Below are 21,738 nucleotides of genomic sequence, written 5' to 3'. Positions count from 1 at the left end.
GGGGATGTTATTAAGTTAAGTTTAGGCTCTAAAAAGCATTATGATAGTTTTTATAAGTAACTATTTGTTTCCAAAAAGAATGAGGAGTACTTGTGGCACCTTAGAGACTGACAAATTTATTTGGGCATAAGCTTTCATGGGCTAAAACCCACTTCATCGGATGCATGCAGTGGAAAATACAGTAGGAAGATATATACACACAGAGAACATGAAAAAATGGGTGTTGCCATACACACTATAATGAGAGTGATCAATTAAGGTGATCTATTGTCAGCAGGAGAAAAAACCTCACTCTACATCACTTGTGTATCTGTTCTTTTATAAACTTATTCTTCTTTTATAAAATATATGTACTCTGTGCTAAGTAGTGGGGTGATCTGAAGTTGATTCTTGCAAACTATGCGCTATTCCTTTGAGAACAGCAAATCTGAAAGTTCTGTGATCCATCAGTGGGAGATTTCAGAGTAGCAGCTGTGTTAGTCTGTATTCTCAAAAAGAAAAGGAGGACTTGTGGCACCTGAGACTAACAAATTTATTTGAGCATAAGCTTTCGTGAGCTACAGCTCACTTCATCGGAGCTGTAGCTTATGCTCAAATAAATACATTTGTTAGTCTCTAAGGTGCCACAAATACTCCTTTTTTTCTTTTTATCAGTGGAAGAGGGGCTAACTGTTCCAGAGGGAAGCTTGGAGGACTCGGGGGTTAGTGTTTATGCCTATCGCCAACCTGCGGAGGGCTGAAAGGTAGCTTGTGTTGCCAGAAGCTGGTGGTTTCAGGGAGCTGATCCACAGCAGGCACAGACAAGACTTCCTCATGCTAAGGGCAGGTAGTGGTTAGGTGTTTCACAACCCTGGATATCTCTGGGAAGTGTCAGAGTTATTTTGAAGTATGTGGGTTGGCAATACTACAATCACTGTATGCTTCCTGTCTGTCTCTATGTAGCACATAATTTTTATTTGGTGAAAAATGGTCTGGTAAAACATGTTCCTAAACTATGCTCTGCAAAACACTCGGTGGCGGTGCATGGAGAGCTGGTTGATCAGGTGGTACTAGCTGTTTTCCTTATTTGCCTTATACAGCTGAGAGGACCAGAGTAGATGTATCATATGGCTATCTGCATACTTTTGCATCTAAGCAATTGCTATGTTTGCTACAGGATTGTTACATGAGTGGGAGGGGAAAGGGTCTGTATGAACATTAATTGGGAATCATATAATCTATGATGATCTTTCTAATATTGAGAAATCCAAGCTACAAAGAACTTTCAGAACCCTGGTATTTAATTCATATGGCCCAGAAATGTCCAGTAGAAGAGATGTTACAATGTTCTGCGACACTGTTCATAGAAATTAATTTGGCTTGATGTTATGCCCATTACTTGTGACTTTCTTGGGAGTTTCATTTCAGTTTCATAAGTGTAGTGGTTGGCATGCTAGTATGAATAGTTTAATTTAAAGAAAAAATCACAAACTCTGAGGAAAAGTATAAAGGGGACAGGGTTAAGTCGATAAACTATAGGCAGTGGATTATTTACTGACTTTCATCTGATAGAGCATAAAGCAGGAACTGCCAGTCATCAGCTTGTGGAAAAAAAAAAGCTAGAAAAAGCCAAGTCTGAGCAATTGACCTAGTATTTTATCAAGTTAGCTATCGATTCAGCACAGCATGTATCTACTAGTTCTATCCCAGCAATGCCTGCTTGCAGCCTGGTATGTTGCCATAAAGGTGGGCATGTACTCCTCCTTCAATATGCTGTGAACTAGACAGCCTAATTTTGGCCATTAAACTGTTAACATTATTAAACACAAAGGAGTGTGTGTGTGTGTGTGTGTGAGAGAGAGAGAGAGACTGACCTCTGTTAATATAATCTGAGTGCTAATGTTAATAAGAAATTCTGGAAATTTAGAAATTAGTATTCAGATAGCAATGTTAACTTGGACACACATAATTTTTTGTTTTTTTTGTTAACTGTTTTACTTAATGTTAGGGTGACCAGACAGCAATTGTGAAAAATTGGGTTGGGGTAATAGAAGCCCATATTAAAAAAAAAAAAAAAAAAGCCCCAAATATCAGGACTGTCCCGATAAAATCGGGACATCTGGTCACCCTACTTAATATACTTACTGTTTTATACTCTAAAATTGTAGAATGTGCAAAGTGGCAGATGTATTGTTGAGCTTGCAACCTTTATACTACATTAGACTTTTTTCCATTTAATTATTCTTTTTCAAACATAACTTTATTATACTTTCAATGGAGATATTAGAAATTTTTCTCCACTGTGCTAATGGGATGTTTGGTTTCTTTACTATTCAATGATATAAAGCAATATTAATAATGTTTAACTGAGATTTTCTTCTACCCAACATTGAGTAGCAAGAGTAAAACATATGACCAAAACAGTGATGATGATGATAATAACATTGGGGGACACTTAGAAGTAGCCAGAAGGATTCTTTTTAATATTTAACCTTTGGAAAGGCCCATTTTAAAGGCTTTAATATTTTAAATTAGGTCCTATCAGATGGTATAATTTTCACAGTACTTCCTCAAATCCTGTGGTGAGGACAAAAGTGCTATAGGATGTCAGTCATAGCCAAATCTGGAGAAAAGTGGGTGTTCCCTATGTGTTATGCAAGATTCCCTTGGTAATAAGAGAAGAGATCATTTTGACTCCCAATGATGTTTAGACAACAGATAAAATATGCACTCAACAGGGTTGAGATCTGTGACAGAGTCACAGTAACCGAAAAGTGCAAGATCGAGGTTTAAAAATCATGTAAAGACATCAGCTTTCAAGAGGTTCCTCTGCTGCTAGATTAAACTGCTATGTGTTCATGGCATAGGAGAGTAGAAAAAGAGGGGGAAAAAAATTCTAGCATTCACAGATAGCAGCCACTTCAGACCACTTACATGTAGACTTTCATTACAAACCCCTATTTCTTCAATACCCAATTATGAGAGCCCAGGCAAAGGATAATAAGCCGCTAATCAACAGATGGAGGCAGGAAATAAAACTGACATCATTTCCCTTTCTGAAGGGGAATGACCTGGCTGAGCATATCAGCAGGTGTTCCAGTATCACTAGACACAAGAACTTGGATAGATAGCAGATGGCTATGCTAGCTGAAACTAGGGTTTGTATACATTTTTAGTTTGTGTTTGGCTATTCTGATATCTTTTAACCCTTTACCATAGCAGCATTGGTTAGACAATTGGTTAGACTCCCCTGAAAAATATGTTTCTCCTTGCCCGTGCCACTTTAAGGAGCACTCTGTAAAGAGCAGTCTCAATACCCTTGACATCACCACTTCATTTAGAGGCTTACAGGAAAACAGCACCTTATTTTCACATTTCCATTTCATATGTCTGTCTAGTCCAGAGACTGGAATTTAGCTGGACTTTCCACAGCCCCACAGTAGTGTTCTCAGGGCAGACCAACAACCCAAAACCACCTTGAGAGCTATCTTATAAATGTACTCCAGCTAACATCTACTGGTGAGGTGGCTCAACGAAATCTAATGGTCAAGCATATCAAGAGATGGATTAAAAGGATCCAAATGGACATATGATCTCTGTTAGCAGGAAATCAGTGAACAAGAGTGGTGCAAACTTCATACCAAAATCAGGTTGAATTTCAAATTAAATGGGATCATGGAAACGCAATGAGATGACCCCAGAATATATCAGAGCTGCCTTCCACCACCTACTCAATAACCTTTCCCCAAAGAGGAGCAAGAGAGAGGTTGGTAGTTGGTGATATTGTCCGATTTTTTGGGGGGGTGGGGGAGGAGGGGAAGGATTTTTTTTAGCAGGGGTCTATTGTAAGTATAGCAGAATAAAAACAGTTCTTTGAGATGTGTTGCTCATGTCCGTTTTATGACCCACCCTCATATTCCTGTGTTGGAGTTAGTCAGCAAGAAGGAACTGAGAGGATGCGGGGCCAGAACAGAAAGTGCTTGGCACTAAAGCCACCCCAAAGGATACCACTGAAGTGGTAATTCTCCAGTAACCGTGCATGCACACACCTAACATGGAATGGACACGAGTAACATATCTCCAAGAACAACAGTTACGGAAAGGTTAGTAAATGTTTTTTCTGGGGCCCTCTGGAGAAACAAAGGAAGTCTAGTGATTGTATTTAGGCCCTGCTTACCAGGAGCACTTCTGAAGGATAACAGGTCACAGTAGACCCTCTCTCATAGACAAGAGATTTCACTTGATTACTTAATCAAGTTTGCCTCTGTGCTCTGGTGAAATTCTGTCATCCTGTCTTCTTGACAGGCCGCCTGAAAACCAGATTATTTGGAAAATGGTGATGCTTGTGGGCAGTTAGTGTGGTAGTCTGTCTCTTAACTTGAGAGAGAGGGTCAGAAATGTACACACTGAATATTTGTGTTCCCCAACACAGTGCAAGTTTGACCGGGCTTGTACCTTTCCACAGTGATCCAGGTTCTTCAGAAAATAGCACAGCTTCTGATGAAAGTCATCATTCTGGTTTTCACAGCTGTACTCACAATTGTCTGCCTATGGGACGGGCGACATTGATGTCTTCAGGCCTAAATCTCTCTGATTATTTGTGTGTCTGCTGTCATTGTCTTGAGCAGTCAGGCATAAAAAGGGGGGTGTTTTGGAACAGGTGCAAACAGCTGCTAACTCAGTACTTAGATTCTATGGTGAGAGGAACCTTAAAAATATCTGTTAATCATTAGGCTGCATGCATATATGTCTGCTTTCTGTCCAACTTGGTTTGAAGTGTTTTTCAGGGCATAGTGCAGAGATAGGCAGCTGTGACCCCTTAGATGACTCATCCTGGCCCTCTTAACTTTTCTCCAGAATGGTCTGGACAAGAATTTGAATGCAGGTTTACCTGTCACCTTTCTGTTCCTGGTGAGACAGGGTAGACCAGATCTCAAGAGAAAACTACTCAATAGCAGCAGCTGAGACGTACAAACTTAGTCCTCTGGGTGTTTAACGTGGCTCTAAATACCCTGACAAGATTTTCATTTAAATACATGACAAAAGTGAATGACATGCCACCTCAGTCAGATGTCTAGTTATTTACTGGAACAAAGTGACATTGTCAGTCGCTTTTTCTTCCTAAATTTGTCTTCTCCCCTTCAACCTCACTCAGTAGATGGTCTTTCCTTTCACCCAAAGTCGTCGGATGAAGTGTTTGCAGTAGATTATAGAATAGTTCCCCAAGGGAAGCAGTGGAAGACACATTGTATAAGATATTGAAACTAGATTGAAGTTCTAATGTCAGGAGGAATCCTCTGTTGGTAGAAAGGTGGTCTAGCTAGTATATTCTATGTCTAATTTCTATTTTGTGAAATTTTAATTTAGAAATGAACACTGTCAGAGAGGCCAAATACTCGTCAGAAGACTGTGAACAAAGGCCAGTGGTAATCAAAAATTAATAAGTCAGGAAGGTGTCTTGTGGCATGGGATTGGTGTTAACTTTGTTTTATTGTGACAGATTATTCACACCCTACACACTAGTGTAATAATCTTTGTCAACTGTGTGCCTTGCAAGGTATCATCTAAAAACTAATAATTTGCTAGTCAGGATTGTCCTGATAAAATACGTGTGGCAACATGGTATGTGAAGTTATGAGATATCCCTGTATGATGTTAAGAGTTTATGATCAAAACAGGTCCTGACTTGAAGTGTTTGGTCAGTAACTTTGTCGGAAGCACGTGATGAAATAGTTTGCTTCAATCTAATATTATTTTTTAGGCACTAGTAAGCTTTTTTAAAAAAAATCATTTCTGACTTTTATGCCTCAGTACTTGTACTCACTTAAAATCTCTCTCTTTGTCGTTAATAAACTTCTTTTATGGGTTTATCTAATCCACTCTTTAAATTGGTGTTTGGGTGATGCTGTTTAAGACAATAAACTGGTATACTGCTCCCTTCAAGGAGTAAGGGACTTAAATATTCGTACTGTCCAGGAGAGGTACAGAACCTACCTTTCTGGGCAGTTCAGGATATACATTTTGGGGCCACCCTGCAGTACAACCAAGGCTGGTGAGAACCAGAGCGTAACTGGCAAACTGCAGTTACACACAGACACTCAGGGTGTGGCTTGCATGCTGGAAGGCTGTTCATGAGCGGCCCAGGTGGGAGCTACTTCAGCAAGGCATTGTGAGGCACCCAAGGGTTGCGGGGCAGGATGACATATCCCCTCACTAGTCTCACTATCTCTACCCATTATGTCATGCTTTTTAAACACTTTTGTTTATATATTGGAAAGGGAACAAATAGCATGTGAATGAACTTTGCAGATGAAATTACATTGAGAGGTTTTCCTTTGTAAAATAGAGGAATTCTACAAAAGGGCATAGAATGGATAGAAACATAGGCAGAATTTTTTTAAAGAGATTTAACTTGGGAAAAATACAAATGAATACATCTGGGGAATAATAATCAGAAGAAATTTTCAATGGAAGGGAGACATCTGGACTGTGGGAATGCTTCAAGAGGCCTGGAGGTAATAGTCGATAGCTGATTAGATATGAGTTTGCAGTGCAAAAGGCAGGTGAGGTTTCAGGCCACATACAGAGAGACACCTCTTAGTTTAATAGTAATTTTCTATCTATCTAAACTCTGGTGAGATCACAGCTAGAATGCTTTGACCAGATTATGGCATCTGATTGAAGTTGTTGACAAACTGTTGTACAGCACTTATAAGAACCAACTACATGTCTAAAGAGACTGAAGGAATAGGCTTCTGATGAAGGATTAAAAGAATTAAATATACTTAACTTGCTTAAGCAATGCCTAAAATTGCGAGAGGGAGTGTGGTAACTTCAAAAACATCCAAAAGGTAAAAACACCAAGTAGAGAGGAGCTATTTAGCATGGTTTTTGGGGATACATATGTAATCAATAGTAATGCAGTGCCTTTCTTAGCTTTTTCATGTTTACATTTATATCCTTAATATTGTATCACATCATCTTTTTGTATGCAGTGTCCATTTGAATTAGAAGTAGTGATGATGAACTTTTGAGCACCATTTGTAAAGGATGCTTTTGGTCTGTGACCTTTGGTTTTGGGAAAGCCTTTTCTTTAGTAAGTTATTAACATTAGAAAGCAGAGTTCAGCTAAATGTTGGACTTTTTTTGTGAATACAAATGTTTCTTCACATTAGAAATCTGCTTCTGTTACTCCTAATGTGCACACAGAAACAATGAATTATAATTATCTCACAGGTGACCTGCATTCTTCCCTAATTATGTGTATAATCTAGTAGGTTGTTTTAACATTGGCCATCTTGGTGACATGCATAGTCCATTGGTCATGAGGTTTGTGGTAGAAGTTGTTGTTTTGTTGGCAGAAGCTGCATTTTTCACCAACAACATAATACAGAGTGTGTATTCTTATGGGGGGTTATCGTGACCTTCATGCCTGCTCTCACCCCATAATGAAGCTGAAAAAGTATCTGATTGTTGAAAAGAAAATTTATAGACCTGTGACTTCTGCGTAGAATGTGTGATGCTCTCTGTCTGCATTAACTTCACATTAACATTTTTACTGATGGTTTGATTTGGCTGTGCTCTTGTTGGAAGACATTTGATTTTGTGAAGTGGCAGCGTTCAAGTTATAGGTTGTAATCTTGTCTTCTGTAGTTTACCTGTAACAATTTGGGGGGAGGAGGGAGATTTGAAGTGTTTCAGGGATTGACTTTTGTCATCTAAACAATTCTGTTGGATTGATGCTTTCATTCACCTTAGTTTTTATTTGGGGAGGGGGAGTGATCAGAGCGGTTTATTTTCTATGGCTATAAAGCATATCATCTTTAAATTTTAACTTTTCTTTGAAAACAGTTGAAAGTCAGTTTTTTATTACATTCCAGATTAGCAATGTGGAATCAGTTTCTTGCCTTGTAGACAGAACTGATCAGAAGTTAGCTTTCTACACTTGGTTAAGCCCCTTTTGGATTGAGGTCTGAAATAGTTTGATAAAATGACCTCGTTGACATACAAAAATAGAAGTTCAATTTGTTGCCTTCATGTGACCTGTTTTTGAGACCATCTGCTGAAAAATGTTTTTGAAGCAGTTAGGATAAGATCTGTTCATGACACTAAAGTTGAATGCATTTTCTTTAAAAGGTTGTCAATATGATTTAACTCTCCATAAAAAGACACTGTCCACTGAATACTTTAAAAGTAGACTAATTAAAAAAGCTCTGTTATTTCTGTGAGAGCACCTTTTAAATAGAGAGGCCAATTTTTCTCTCCTAAAAAAATCAGAAAACACGATTGAAGAGCTTTCTGCTTCACAGAGGATGCTTTAAGGAACTAAGGTTCCAATTCTGCAACATATAATGTGTGAGGATAGCAGTCTGCTCAAACATGGTACATTGCTGGATCAAGTCTTAGCTCTCCAACTTTACAGGGGCAACGTGAAACTGTCTATGTACAAAGTACATAAATATGTTTTTAAAAATAGAATTTCTCCCCACTAACTGTATTAAATTATAGTAATCTTAGATGTTCCTGATATTTACAGTAGGTGCAGTTTTCAGACAGAAATGTGATTTTTTTCAAGTGGGCAGTGTTTCTTTAACCATCTGAAATACTCTAGAAAACCGTATATTGAAAAAGAAAAAAGTATTGGCAAAACTTTTTATTGTTTATAGATTTATCACATGATTTACCAAAAAAAAAAAAAAAATCCTTGTAACCATTCTGAAATACATCGAGGTGGAAAAGTACGGCTGGGCAAAAGGAATAACTGGGCTAGAGTGGGCCATTTGTCTGAAATATATCTAGCTTTGGGCGTCTGTAGACTAGTTTGATTAGTAATTGGGAGAAACGCTGTTCCTTAGTTTAGTTTCGAAAACATGCAATGCTCTGCATCAGTTATTTGGCTCACTGCTGAAAGTACATAGAAACGAGGAGCAGGGGCTAGTGGTTTCCCTTACCAACGTGAACATTGTGGATGAGTAATTAAAATATAGAATGTGGAAAAGTAGGCCGGAATTGACTAGAAATGAATAAGCATGCATTCTGTTGTACAGATGTTGGGAACAGATTATTTCGGGCACCTCTATCTAAATCTTATTGGATTACTATGTAAAATCAGTCATATGCCATGTAGATTGTTTCTCTTCCCATTGCTGTTTCCTTCTTTATTTTGTGATGTAGCTGTATAGGTAGTTATTTAGCAAAATATCCTGTCTGCCAGGTGTGGGAACTAGCTGATTGTATTGTAATACCAGATCATTACTTAATTCATATGCAACATAGCCTAGCATATGGAAAGCATTATAAATCTATTTACAGTGTGGCTGGTCTGATGATAACATTATATTACATTCCCAGGTGAGGCAATTTAAGCAATTGGTTTGCCATGTGTAGGCTATGGAAATTAGCTTCTAGTATGCTTTAGTAATAGACTAACTTCATTGTTATGCTCAGATTAGTATAACAGAATTCTTACACTTGGGTTGCATGTACCCTGCTTCACATGTAAAATCATACAGGGGGTGGTACTGCAGATCACAGTTCTTAATTAGTTTAAGCTGAGTTAATTCATTTTATTTCTAATTTTAACTGTGGCTGCCCATGAACACATTCAGTTCAGTAGGGAAATGTTAAGGCTTGGGTCAAGTAGACAGATTGTTTAAAGCCAAATTGCCAGACAGAACTGAGCAAGTGTATCTGTGTGAACAGGGCTTTAAGAAAATCATCCAATCAGTATGCAAAAATCTTGTTCATAAACCAAGTGAGATCTGCCTAGAATCAGAAATTATTCCTTGGCAGAAGGTCTGAGTACTGTAGTACATTTAAAGCAGCTACTGAAACTTTCTTTGTCTAGAAGTTCTTCTGGCTAGTACCTTAGGCCCTTTGTGTAACTGTGTGCATTATACTATACCACTTATGATCTCTGAGCGTGTACAAGTATACCGATATACTCAGTAACGTTAAACACTTGTGCACAGAACTTAGCACATATACATACAAAATGCAAGGAAAACTTCTGCTGTATTTGACAAACCTTTGCAGAGAAAAACTGTACATAGAAGCTCTGAAACTCATATTGAGCTGCCCAGAAAATGCATTGGATTACAAACTCAGTAAAGCTTCTGTCTTTTCTAGAAACATACATATAAAGTACCAGTAGACAGTGGTAACTGACAACTAAGACTAAAAATGTTGACAATTTTTTGATTTGCCTGGTTAGCTTATGTATAGAAGTCATTAACTATTTATAAAATGCATTATGAATTGGGTTCCTTCAAACTGTAGCAGAATGTGTGACATTTCCAGCTCAAACTATCATGCTTGCATTTGGCTAAAGTACATATTTGTATACTGTTGATAGTTATGAAGAAAAAAAAATATTAAAATATTTATAATCATCAGATTTGTATTAATCCGTTTTCTTGTTTTTAATTTTGATTAGTCAAATATAAGTATTAGCCAAATCACTACAATCATTATTTTTATTTTTTGTTAACGAAAATAAAGTATTGATGTTTTGTACAAATCCTGATAGAACAAATGAGCACTTTAGTTCCAAGGTCCTTTTATATTATTGATCCAGGTGGTGGTGAAACTGTGATTAAAAAGTAATATCAAATTATTTATTGATTAAGGCAAAGAGTTGCACCTAGTCGTAGTCAAAAGATTATTTCTTTCAGTACAACTGCTGATTTTCTGATCAGGCCAGATCATTGTAATAAAAGAACAATGGTACAGACATTATTAGCTGCACTTATATTGACATGAATGATAGGTATAGTGTCTTTTTGAGGGGGGAAAAAAATAGAATGATTGCAAAAATGTTGCGATTCTTTGTCATAAAGCACACTTTTTCTCATACAGTCCCTTGTAAATTGGAACAATCACCACTTTAATCATTCAAATGAATTATGTGAAACCAAGAACTCCTCAAACTCTCTATAATTAGCCAAATGGTACACCTGACAACAAACTAATGGAGCATGATGTTTACCATTGCAAGGTAACAGTGAGAAATATGGTTAACATTACCAATGTCCATGGTGCTGCGCTGTTAGGTGATTGTGTAAGACTGTACACTTAGATTGCTGGACCTCATATGTAGAGATTGGATCTTAACCAAAAAAGATTAGATATTTATTGTAGTGTTGTAGCTGTGTTGGTCCCAGGATATTAGAGAGACAAGGTGGGTGAGGTAATATCTTTTACAGAAGTTGATCCAGTAAAAGATACTACCTCACCCACATTGTCTCTCTAGATATTTATTGACATATATTTGTAATTTCCTTCCTTGTTTGATGTGTATCAAGTAAAAATATGAAAATAATATAATTGAGCAATCTATGCCAATTTGTTGGCTTTTTGGTGAAAAAAGAGAAAAACAAAACCCATCTCCATATGATTTCTTGCATACTGTGGAGTGTTTTAGTCCCCCATAGTGATGAAATGAATAATTTAAACAGGCAGCTCTGATACCACAGCCTGTTTAAAGGTTCTCATTTCCTTTAATGCTGTAGACTACTTTTGCTTGGATAGTATGAAACTGCTGCGGCTGAGATCTCCAAGTAGGGAAAAAGAGATTTAGCGCAGTTCAGTTCTTGTAGTAGGTTCATGGTATGCTTTGTCCTTGCTATGTATAGTTGTAGTTTTAGTATATATTCTAGTATTAAACACGAGCAGTTGCACCACAAATTGGTAAGCATTATGATGATGATGATCGTGAAAGGGCAAACCTTAATCATAAAGGATAAACAGCTTAAAAGTGTTGCAAGTAAGCTGGGTGGTGCCCTGGCTCAGTTCATTGGTAGTCTTCTTCCCAGTGGTGACCTATTTTCATATTTTTATTTGGTCACAAATGCAATGAATTTCCCTGGGCTTAGTCTACTCTCTAGTGAACTGTCTGCATCCCAAACTGAGGCAAGTTTTTGGTACAGTTGGCAGCCAACTCAGGTAAGGTCTAGGATTGCTGTGTTTCATGAGTTGTTGCTACAGGTACTACTGTAGGTCGGAACTGGAGTGCTTTGGCAGAGCTGTGCAGGGAAGCTTCCACAGACAGTCTAGTTGTCGGAGTATTCGTTCTAGCCACTTCCTTTCATGTATATTAAAACTTGTCATATCCACGTTTAATTTAAAAAGCGATAAAACAATCAATTAAAATACCTTGTTCCCTTTCAGTGGTAAATGTAAAAAATTGAAGCAGGAAAGTAAAATGGTACTGTACAGTTCGCTGGCAGCCACAAAACTTTAAGGCTGAGCTCTATCTCTGAAATTCTAACACACCATGGTGCCTAAGTGACCTTGGGATGGTTGTTTGAACCTTTGTTTTCAACTGTTCATAACTTTCTTAAAAATATGCTAATTTGGAATCAATAGGGATGAATATTTAATGAGACAGTCTGGAGTTTGAAGACAGTACAAATCATGACATGGTCTCTTAGGCCCATATTTGGCTTTCTAATTTTACCAAGTTTTGATGTGTTTATATAAAGTGAAGCAAACTAACATTTCCCAATACTGTTGTCCCTCTTCTTCCCTCCCCTCCCTCCTCCCCTCCCCGCCCACATACCCAGCCCTCAGATTTCTTATGGTCTTTTTTCCCCATAGGCCTTTACAGTAACAGCAAAGAAAACCTTATTTATTTTCTAGATCTGTCATTTTAAATCCTTTTTGGCCAATGTACATTGTTAAAAAGTTATCTCTTTGATGTAGGAAAAGCTCGGCTTTCCCTTCCCTGTTTCATGACATTACTACTGTTTTAGTTCAAGAGTTCCCATTCCAGGTAATAAGATAGCTTCGGATAAATACATCAATGCCTCCATAAACACTTCTGCGGTAATATGTAAAATGTTCTAGTTCTCAAAACTTGAATTGCATACTGTATATCCATGTATTTTACTAGGCAAGTTTTGTAGATGAACGTGACTTTTTACAATCTCCTCAAATATGTTAATATTTTTCCAATAATATATGTTGAAATTCTGCAGTTAAGGAACTTTTCAGTAACTTTACTTGCAGATTTTTATCAAATAGGTATCCATTAGGGGGCTCTCGAGGTTTAAAATGATCAGCCTTGAGACCGATGGCTTCCAAGGTTTACTTCCTAACCCTTTTTTCTTTTTGTTTTACAGAAAAGGTCACGGATTGCCTACAGTGACGAGGTGCGGAATGAGCTCCTAGGGGATGATGGGAATTCCTCAGAGAACCAGGTAGGATGCTAATCAAGAAGCCCTAGTGGGTGGCTGGAGGGTGAAGGAGGTCACTGGCACACTGGGCTTCTCAAGCTGCTCCTTAACAGCATTAGCAACAACTCATGTGGAAATGATACTGTTTAATGCAAAGCTGGGGTCTTAATCAACTTCAAAATGTTTCTTGGAGATCTTACATTTAACCCTTTACCTTGTGATCACTGTCTGCTATCTTTAAAAAAAATCTTTTCTTCTCTTTTCTTTATTATTTAGTACTTAGGGAATAACTTGAAACGCACTGTTTGCTGACAAAGCCAGGGTCTTCACCTCAAACACATGTAAAAGGAATAAAAAAGTACATAATGCAGCTTTGATAATAATGCAGTATAATTAAATCAACACTGGCAGGCAAAACAAATGAAAGTGAGCTCTCAGAATTGAACAGTACCCCTCACTTTCCTTGTGTGCCTTCTTTTCTTAACCAGGTTTTCTATCCATGTTCCAAAAATGCAAGTTGCACCAGTAAAAGCCTGTAATTCTCTCTCACACATTGTATTAGCGTTTATAATGTTATATACTTCTTTTTATGAAAGGGTGCTTAATTACTATAAGCCCTCCTTGAGTTTTATCATGAAATTGTTATTCAGGGCACTATCATCATGATTCTTATAAGGTCATAAAAATGATAAAGGAAACACTATTTTCAGAGGGATCTAACCCACCTATTAATACTTCATCTGGGATTCAAACTTGTCTTCCAGGTTTTCTATCTGAAAACTGAATTTTATTTTAAATCAATTCCCTTGTCTTCCCTCACACCAAAATTAGCATGTGGTACTTTTAAATTAGAAGTTATTTTAAAGTTTACTTGAATAATAATTTTTTTTTGCTGTGGTAACTTTGACTTTACAAGTGAAGCTTGGTAAATGATTACTTAACAATAAATTCAATTATTTGGATATTGTAAATTGGGGAGAAATAAGGACCAAATTCTGGAGTTCTATTCAGTTCTGATTTCAGTATGAGTTTTGCCTCAGGAATAGCTGAGTTAAAACTAAGTTAAAGACTTCAGGATTTGTCCCTCAATGTCCAAAATATTGAGATTAAAAAGGTTGAGTACTGAGCAAGTACAATATCAGCAGAACAATATTAAAAGGATAATTGGTAATTTACATGATGGACTTAATACGTATATTGATGAAATCATATATTGTATTTAATATTAATGTATAATATAAAAAGAGTCTGTAATAGCTTTAGACACCTATTTAAAGAGGCAGATATACAAGGTGTGAGTTGAAAGTTGTTTTTTTTAAATACAAAAGAGTATGATTGTTTTAGGGAGAGAATTTTCATAATTTGCATGTCATCATCATAAGTTCAAACATATAAAGGTGTTAAGATAGAATTTGGGTTTTCACGTCTTTTAACAACACCACTGTTTTCACATTTTAAGAGAAATTTGTGTGAGATCAGACATAAAAAGGCAGGTATGATAAGAAGTTTTACTTATAACAGAATACCTAATGTGTGAGTGCGATATAAAATGTTGTTTTTGCTTTTTAAGGAAAGGCTGAATAACTGATTCACAGGAGCACTTTCTGTGAGATGTGATCTCTTTTTGAAACTGTCAGGGAGGAAAAAAAAATGGTCTCCCCTAAAAGAGTTATATAATAATGTAATTTTAAAATTATATGCCAGCGTGGGGTTTGTTTGTTTTTGATCTTTGAAATGACCACTTGTTACCTAGGGTAAAATGTGGAGTGGGGAGAACACTTGGTTCTCTTCAGAAATGTAAATCTGTATTTGCAACTCATGTCTTAAACTTGACACACTTTGTACCACCACCCAAAAAAAAATTTTTTTTTGTTTTCTTTTTTGACAAACTTTTTATAAGCATGAAACTCTGCTGTGAAACTGGCTTATTTCTTTTAAATACATGAAGACTAATGTTCACAAAGATCTTCCTCATATTTATTGGATTGCTCCAATTCTTTCTATCACTTTTTCATATGAAAATAGAATGATGATTATACTTGTTACAGCTAAGAAAATACTTAATCATAAGAGTATCATCTTGGGTACATGCATCTGGCTGGTTATCACACACACAAACGTTTTAGTCTAAAGTTTGACATACCTTTTGGTGCTGTTTTTTTAAATCAACCATAAATGTAAGTTTTGAGTATTTTTATGTGAATAATTAGCCAACTATGTAGAAGTATTTAATCCAATAACCCAAAAAGCTGTTGCCCTTTGTACTGATATAAAAAGCAGTTTATAAATATAAAACTTTACCTGTCCAACATAACATCCCAATATAACTGAAAACTATATGAAATATTAGGGGTATCTTTCTCATGTGCAAAAGTTTGTTTTAATGTTTGACAGAATAAGTCAGGTGGAAGGACTAACCCTCAGTGTAATCCAGGGTTTAGACTAATTAATTATTTGTTATGTTTGGATTAAATTGACTAAATGAAGTGCTGTTTGTCTTTTCCTGCAATATTCAAACCTAGTTTTTTCTTAATGATTAAATCAATGAAAAACAGGTGTTGTCTAAGAATTTCTGCTTTAGCAAACTAGAAATATTGGTAAAATCCATCACTGGAGGAGATAAATATCAGGGTAGGCTTGAGGGTTAGCCAGGTGAGGGAGAGAGAAACTTCTAAGCTTGTACAATTCTTTAGATGGAACATTGGCAGTCACATTAAACTTTTTTATAACTGTTTCTTGGAGAGGAAAGGCAAATGGAATTGAATATATTTATATATGATAGTGGATTAAGTTAACTGAAAATAAGATTGGGGAGAAAGTGAAGGATCAGTTGCCTGGTTAGTCTTTTGTTTATTCAACTGTTAGCTCTTTATTCATGTTTCAAAGATATAGTTGCAACGATATACACAACTTAGTTAGTGGATACACAGAATATGCCTGAGGTTATGCAGGTAAAGAAGTACACAGAATTCAGTCTCCAGTTGTTCCTCAAAACAGATCTGCATAGCAACAATTAATATTGCAAAACATTGCAGATGAGGGTGTCCTGGTCTTTTCCCCGCTTAAGAAATTATCATCATGTGTACAGACAACTATGTCTGAGAATATGGTCATGACTCCATGCTTATGCCAAGATACGGCTAGTGTATAATAGGTACAGTATATAAAAGCTGCTGGTGTTGTCAAAATATGTACAAATTCCAGCAATCAAAATTTCTTTTAAAATTAATATATCATTGTTTGGTATGGTAGATACAAGTGATGGCATGCTGTATTTAATGAAGTAATTGCTTGCTTTGTATACATTAATTTTCTCCTAATTTAAATCCAGTGAACATAATCAGATAAAAGCACTTTGAGTTATAAAAATATGAGACAAAAAAAACCAGCCACCCTATTGAGCATGTTTGGGGGTTATCGTTTTTTCCAGGACCGTTGTCTTAAGCAGGACTTTTACTTTCAAGACATATTTGTCATTCAGACTGGCAATATTTATCAAATTCCTTGAAAGACTTGAGCGCTTCAGTGCAGTGCTACAGTGCTTAAAGTTGTGACTTCCATTTATTAGTTATATAGTTGTTTTATGTGATGACTCCATATATTTTTAGAAAGCATCTATAGGGTTAAATAAGAAACCTTTTTATGCCAAAAATATAGCGTGCAGATATTTATAGCATTACCAATCTGTTTGTTTGAAATATAATACTATTGCCTTCCATTCCCAAACTAGATTTGCTAATATGTTAGAGTAAATACTTATTAGTTAACCAGAAGGTTAAATTAAGTGTGTGTGTGTGTGTGTTTTACATCACACACTGTATGTGTGATTTGTGGTTAAAAAAAAAATGTTGTGGCTACTTAATTTCGGACTACAAAGTTCTGATAATATTAGATTTGGGCTTGCTGTGCATAAAGTATGTCAAACTTCAGTTACAGACCAGGGGGTGAAGTTGGTCAATTTAATTCCCCGAGATCTAAAGAAGGTTGGTATCATTTCATATAGCCCTGGCAGAGCAGATCATTACCAGACACAAATCTGTTCGTTACATGCCGAGGGTTTATAGCAAAATAGACAGACTGTCATCATAAGTTCAGAAAATTGTGTGTTCGACCCACGATAATGTGTAAAGGGCGTTTAATAGAGTTCAGCATTTATTCGTTATCTGTATGCGGACAGAGACAACAGTAGCGTTATCAGTTTTTTCAAAAAAACTTGGGTAGTTTTCTGTGTCACGTGACACGCCTCACAGATGCACACACACGCACACACGCACACACACACTGCGGCGCCGTTTTGATTTTAGTCACAGCAGAAGGCTTAGCCACAAGAGATTCCGCTGGTTCAAACCAGCATAAACCAGATTTTTTTTCTTTTTTTCTTTTTTTTTAGCCTACAAAGGAACAGATTACCTCTTGTATCAATTCCGTATTGGGAGGGGAAAAAATCTTTGTTTCAAAAATATGCTGATTATCATAAACTAAAATGGTGGCAGTATATATTTAAATGCTGTTTACAACTGAGCAGCAAGCTTAATAAAAACACATACGTAAAAATTAAAAAGGCAATATGTTTCCTTCAAGTGCATTGTTAGATGGCAAAAAAATACATCTTTTGTTAATTTGAATGAATATCTCTCAGACAACATTTAAAAAAAAATCTCCCATTACCTAGCTTAGCTGCAAATCCTATGCAGAGCTTAAATTCAGCCATGCAGCACAAACAAGATAGAACATTTTTTGTTTGGAACCTATTGAAAAAACAAATGTGCAGCGTTTTGAAACTCTCTCTGATTATAGCAGGGTGGCATGCCCCAAATGGGCTCTATTGCAGGAGAGTAGTTTTAAACTTTGGCCCTTTAAGTATCATAGTCAACTGAAGAATGGTGACCTCAGAAAGAAAAGATAGCTATGTGATCAACTCCCAGATCATCTCTTTCTAAAGAGACGTAATGTTTGCCTTTTTGGGGAAGGAAGGGGGGGAAGATAGAGAGAGAGAGAGAGAGAGACTGATTTATGCTAGGCCAAGTACTTGATTTTAAGAAGTGGTTTGGTGGGTAAAGAGTGTGGTTTTCTTTATATCAAATTCTTGGAAGTTTCCTTTATCTTTCATTTTAAGTTACTGCAATTACCCTCCTAATTTATATGGTTAGTAACCTTTTGTCTCTTGTTTTTTGGTAATGGGTTGAAGTATAGGTTTAATTTTAGACCGACCATATGAAATACTAGGGAACCAATGGATTTTTATTTTTGGTCGTCTCTCTTGCTGGAGATTCTCAGTATTTGTAAACATTCTCATCTTATATAGAAGTTGAATATTAGTCTTGTGAAATTGTAAATGAAATATGAGCATAGACTGAGATTGTCACTGTCCAATTCAACTGGAATCGGTGAGAAAGCTCTGTTTTTTCATACAGACCATCCCTTTGCATACACTTATTGTGAGTAATTGTACTATTTTGTTCTAGTACAACAAACTAATGGATCGCTCTCCATTTTGAGAGATACATGTTACAGTGTAGTTGGTATACAAGCTAGTTGGGTTTTTTTAAATAGTCCTGCCAATACAATGGTATTAATAGTGTTAAAAAGGTAGATTGCAGTGAACTGGACTGATTTACGAACACACCTTTATTTAAAAATATATAAAATATAGTGATCCTGAATTAGAATGCATATGCAAAGTGGATTTTTTTTTAAATAAATCATGTTTCATGATAGCCATTATTCCATTTACCTATTATTAAATGTATTGTGCACTATATAAGTGTTCTCTTACACTAACCCACATAAGCTGGGTTGTTTTTAACTGGAAAAAAGGTTGCTATAATAGGTTCAATAATAATAATGCATTTACATTCTGAATGAGAATTATATGAATTGGTGTACCAGTGACAAACTATAAAGATACTATAGTCTATTAATAAGTCAGATCTGTTAGTAAAATAAGAAACCAGTTGTCACAACTAAAAAAATACAGAAAACATTCTGAAAACTTGTATATACAAAACCACTTCAGCTGTACAATCTTAGAAGAGAGGAACAGTAAACTTGTTTTTTTCTTTATAATATAGACTTCTATGAAGTCATTCCCCTTTATTTCATGATGGTGTCTTAGATGTGGTTTAAAAGAGAATTTCACACTATTCTCTTTGTTTAATGTGACAGTGTGAGAAAGTGATCTTTATTCGTTCAAAAAACTCTGCATGTAGTCTATGTTTAGGTTCTTTTAATGTGTTTGTCTGTGATTTTTAAATGCTAAACATGTAAACAGATAAATTGTCAATGTTAATTCTGTATCCTGTCACACAACTGATCTTTCTTTCCTGCCATTTCTTTCCTTTTTATCTTTTTTGTGCGTTCATGTTGCAGTTGATAAAATTACGTGAAGAGGTGAGTACTTTCTTGCTTTTTGTTGTCTAGCTTTCCCTTTAAAGCTGAGTTTCCAAATCTGAAAGTAGATCTTTTTGTTATTGTTGCAGGGAAATCTACACAAAGCAAAAATATTGATTACATTGCTTAAAAATATTCACTGTTATGTGTTTCCTCTCCCCCCCACCCCCCTATACACTATACACTTACATGGGACTCCCTAGATCAAACCTTAGAAATTAAAATTCTTTGATAGCAGAGAGAATTTTTAAAGGCATTGGAAAAAGAAGGGAAAAAAAACTATGATTTGATCTGTTCGAATATCATGATCAGATCACGTGTAGTAGTAATCTTGTTTGCATCACAAAATCTTTGATGGGGTAAATACTTTTGTACATTGGTATTGTAAATGTAAGCATTGCTTTGATGAAAACCTATATTGTAACACTATCAAACATATGTAATACTTCACTGTGCAATGAATTTAGTTTAGAGCAATTGAAATACCTATTGTATGAACTCACTGCATACACAGTGAAAATGTAGTACAAGTAGACCTGAACACACAGATCAATATTTATTATTTATTTGTGTGTATGTGGTAGATCTGTAGGTGTAACACGAAAGATCAGTATTCTGAAGTACCTGTCCTTTCACTTAGGAAATGGCTCATAAATATTTAGAGCCAGAAGTCTAAGTTTTTTATGGTCAGTTACTGAAATTTTATTGTGTATTTTCTAAAGATGCTGTCCACTGTAGTGTGTTGTTGGGGTGTGCGTGTGTGTGTGTGTGTGTGTGCGGGGGGGGGGGCATGTGCAAAAGCAGGTACTTGCACTGCTTTTATTATTTTTTTCTAATTACTACCAAGAAGGGTTTAGGAGAGTCATAGTTGCTAGCAGGCCAAATTTCTGAGTAGACTCCTAGAGAGAGCTCCTACTAAACACAGTATTGACATTTTCGTATGGTATGTTAGTCTTGTCTTTATTACCTTCTGACTGAACAACACGATGATGATGATGAACTGACAAATCAATAATGGACATTACACTCTGGAAAAAGTATTTATCGTAAGTTCTAGGTGCGATGATGGGAGAGAACTGGGAACTAACCAAATCAATAGCAACAAAGGGGAGTTCTTGATTTAACAAGGCTTTAATTTTTTTTAAAGAATCTTTCACCAGTGTCCTAGTCACACTGCTTGTCTCTCCTTCCCAGTCCAAAATGGATCTAGTTGATAATGAGAAGAAAAAGAAAGCTTAAAAACAAAGTAAATATATGAGACAAAGTGAAAGCCCTACCTAGTTCCCCTCCTTAATATTTTCTTTATAGTCCCTGTATTTAAACAGATAAGAACGTTGTTGCAAGGATTCTAATAATGTGATTTCTGACTATTAAGACCAGAAATGACTTGTAGCAAAGGATAGTTCTTTAGACTCACACTTGCCGAGCCCTTTCATGGAAGCACGTAGACGTGCATATGTGTGTAGATTTAGAGAAGGCTGCAATAGGAGCATTTTGCTAACAAATCATGTTTTTTTTAATAAACAAGGTTACTGACCATTTGCAAGATACTTTCAAAATTGAATGCAGACTATGAGCACAACTGCCACTTAAATAGTACATTTTGTATAATAATAGTGATGAACATTAAAACAACCACATTCCAACAAATTAGGTAATTCAGCATTTGTTGCACAAGGCCATGCCTTTGTCTTTAATCAAATCTTTGAGACTTTAAATCCTTTTGTATAGCAACCTAATGAATCACGTTGTATGACATACGAGTAATTTCTTCATCTTTCATTATTTTGTAAGTTTTATCAGTTACCTTTTTTGTCATCTCACTGCATGTTCTGGGAGCCACCAAAGTATATATCCAATTAAAGAATTATAATTCTGGATAGACTGTGATTGAATTGACAGAGAAATAATTTAAAATGTATTAAGTTTGTGTTCTATCTATACAATAGGTTATAATTGTGGTTGTATTTTATGTTGAGTGCGAAATGCACATTGGAATCTAAATGAAGCATTGACTCAGGAATGGTTCTAAACTAGTCACATAGTAAAACATCAAGGCTTCCCTAATTATAGTTCTCCTTAGGAGGTATGAACTGATTTTAAAAAAAAATTGTGATTTGCCATACTGTTTGTTAATAAAAAGTACACTTCCTCTCATTCCAAGGCTCTCTTCTAACACACATGCAGTACACAG

At 36.1% G+C, this 21,738-nt stretch overlaps 1 protein-coding gene across 8 annotated transcripts in view; it reads left to right on the top strand.

Annotated features, from left to right (window-relative positions):
- Positions 1-21,738, top strand: part of VTI1A (vesicle transport through interaction with t-SNAREs 1A) — a 352,051-nt gene that overhangs the window by 60,568 nt on the left and 269,745 nt on the right. For 5 of the 8 annotated variants that reach the window (XM_073354361.1, XM_073354358.1, XM_073354364.1 and 2 more), the window contains exons 4-5: positions 13,101-13,178; positions 19,524-19,544. In XM_073354361.1, the coding sequence (XP_073210462.1) occupies positions 13,101-13,178; positions 19,524-19,544 (99 nt within the window). The remainder of the gene's footprint in view (positions 1-13,100; positions 13,179-19,523; positions 19,545-21,738) is intronic. The other 3 variants (XM_073354362.1, XM_073354360.1, XM_073354365.1) reach the window with 1 other exon arrangement.

The sequence above is a fragment of the Lepidochelys kempii genome, chromosome 7 (genome assembly GCF_965140265.1).
Source record: "Lepidochelys kempii isolate rLepKem1 chromosome 7, rLepKem1.hap2, whole genome shotgun sequence".
Taxonomy (NCBI): Eukaryota; Metazoa; Chordata; order Testudines; family Cheloniidae; genus Lepidochelys; species Lepidochelys kempii.
Note: the sequence above shows the minus strand (reverse complement) of the source record. Positions and strands in the feature narration are given on the sequence as shown.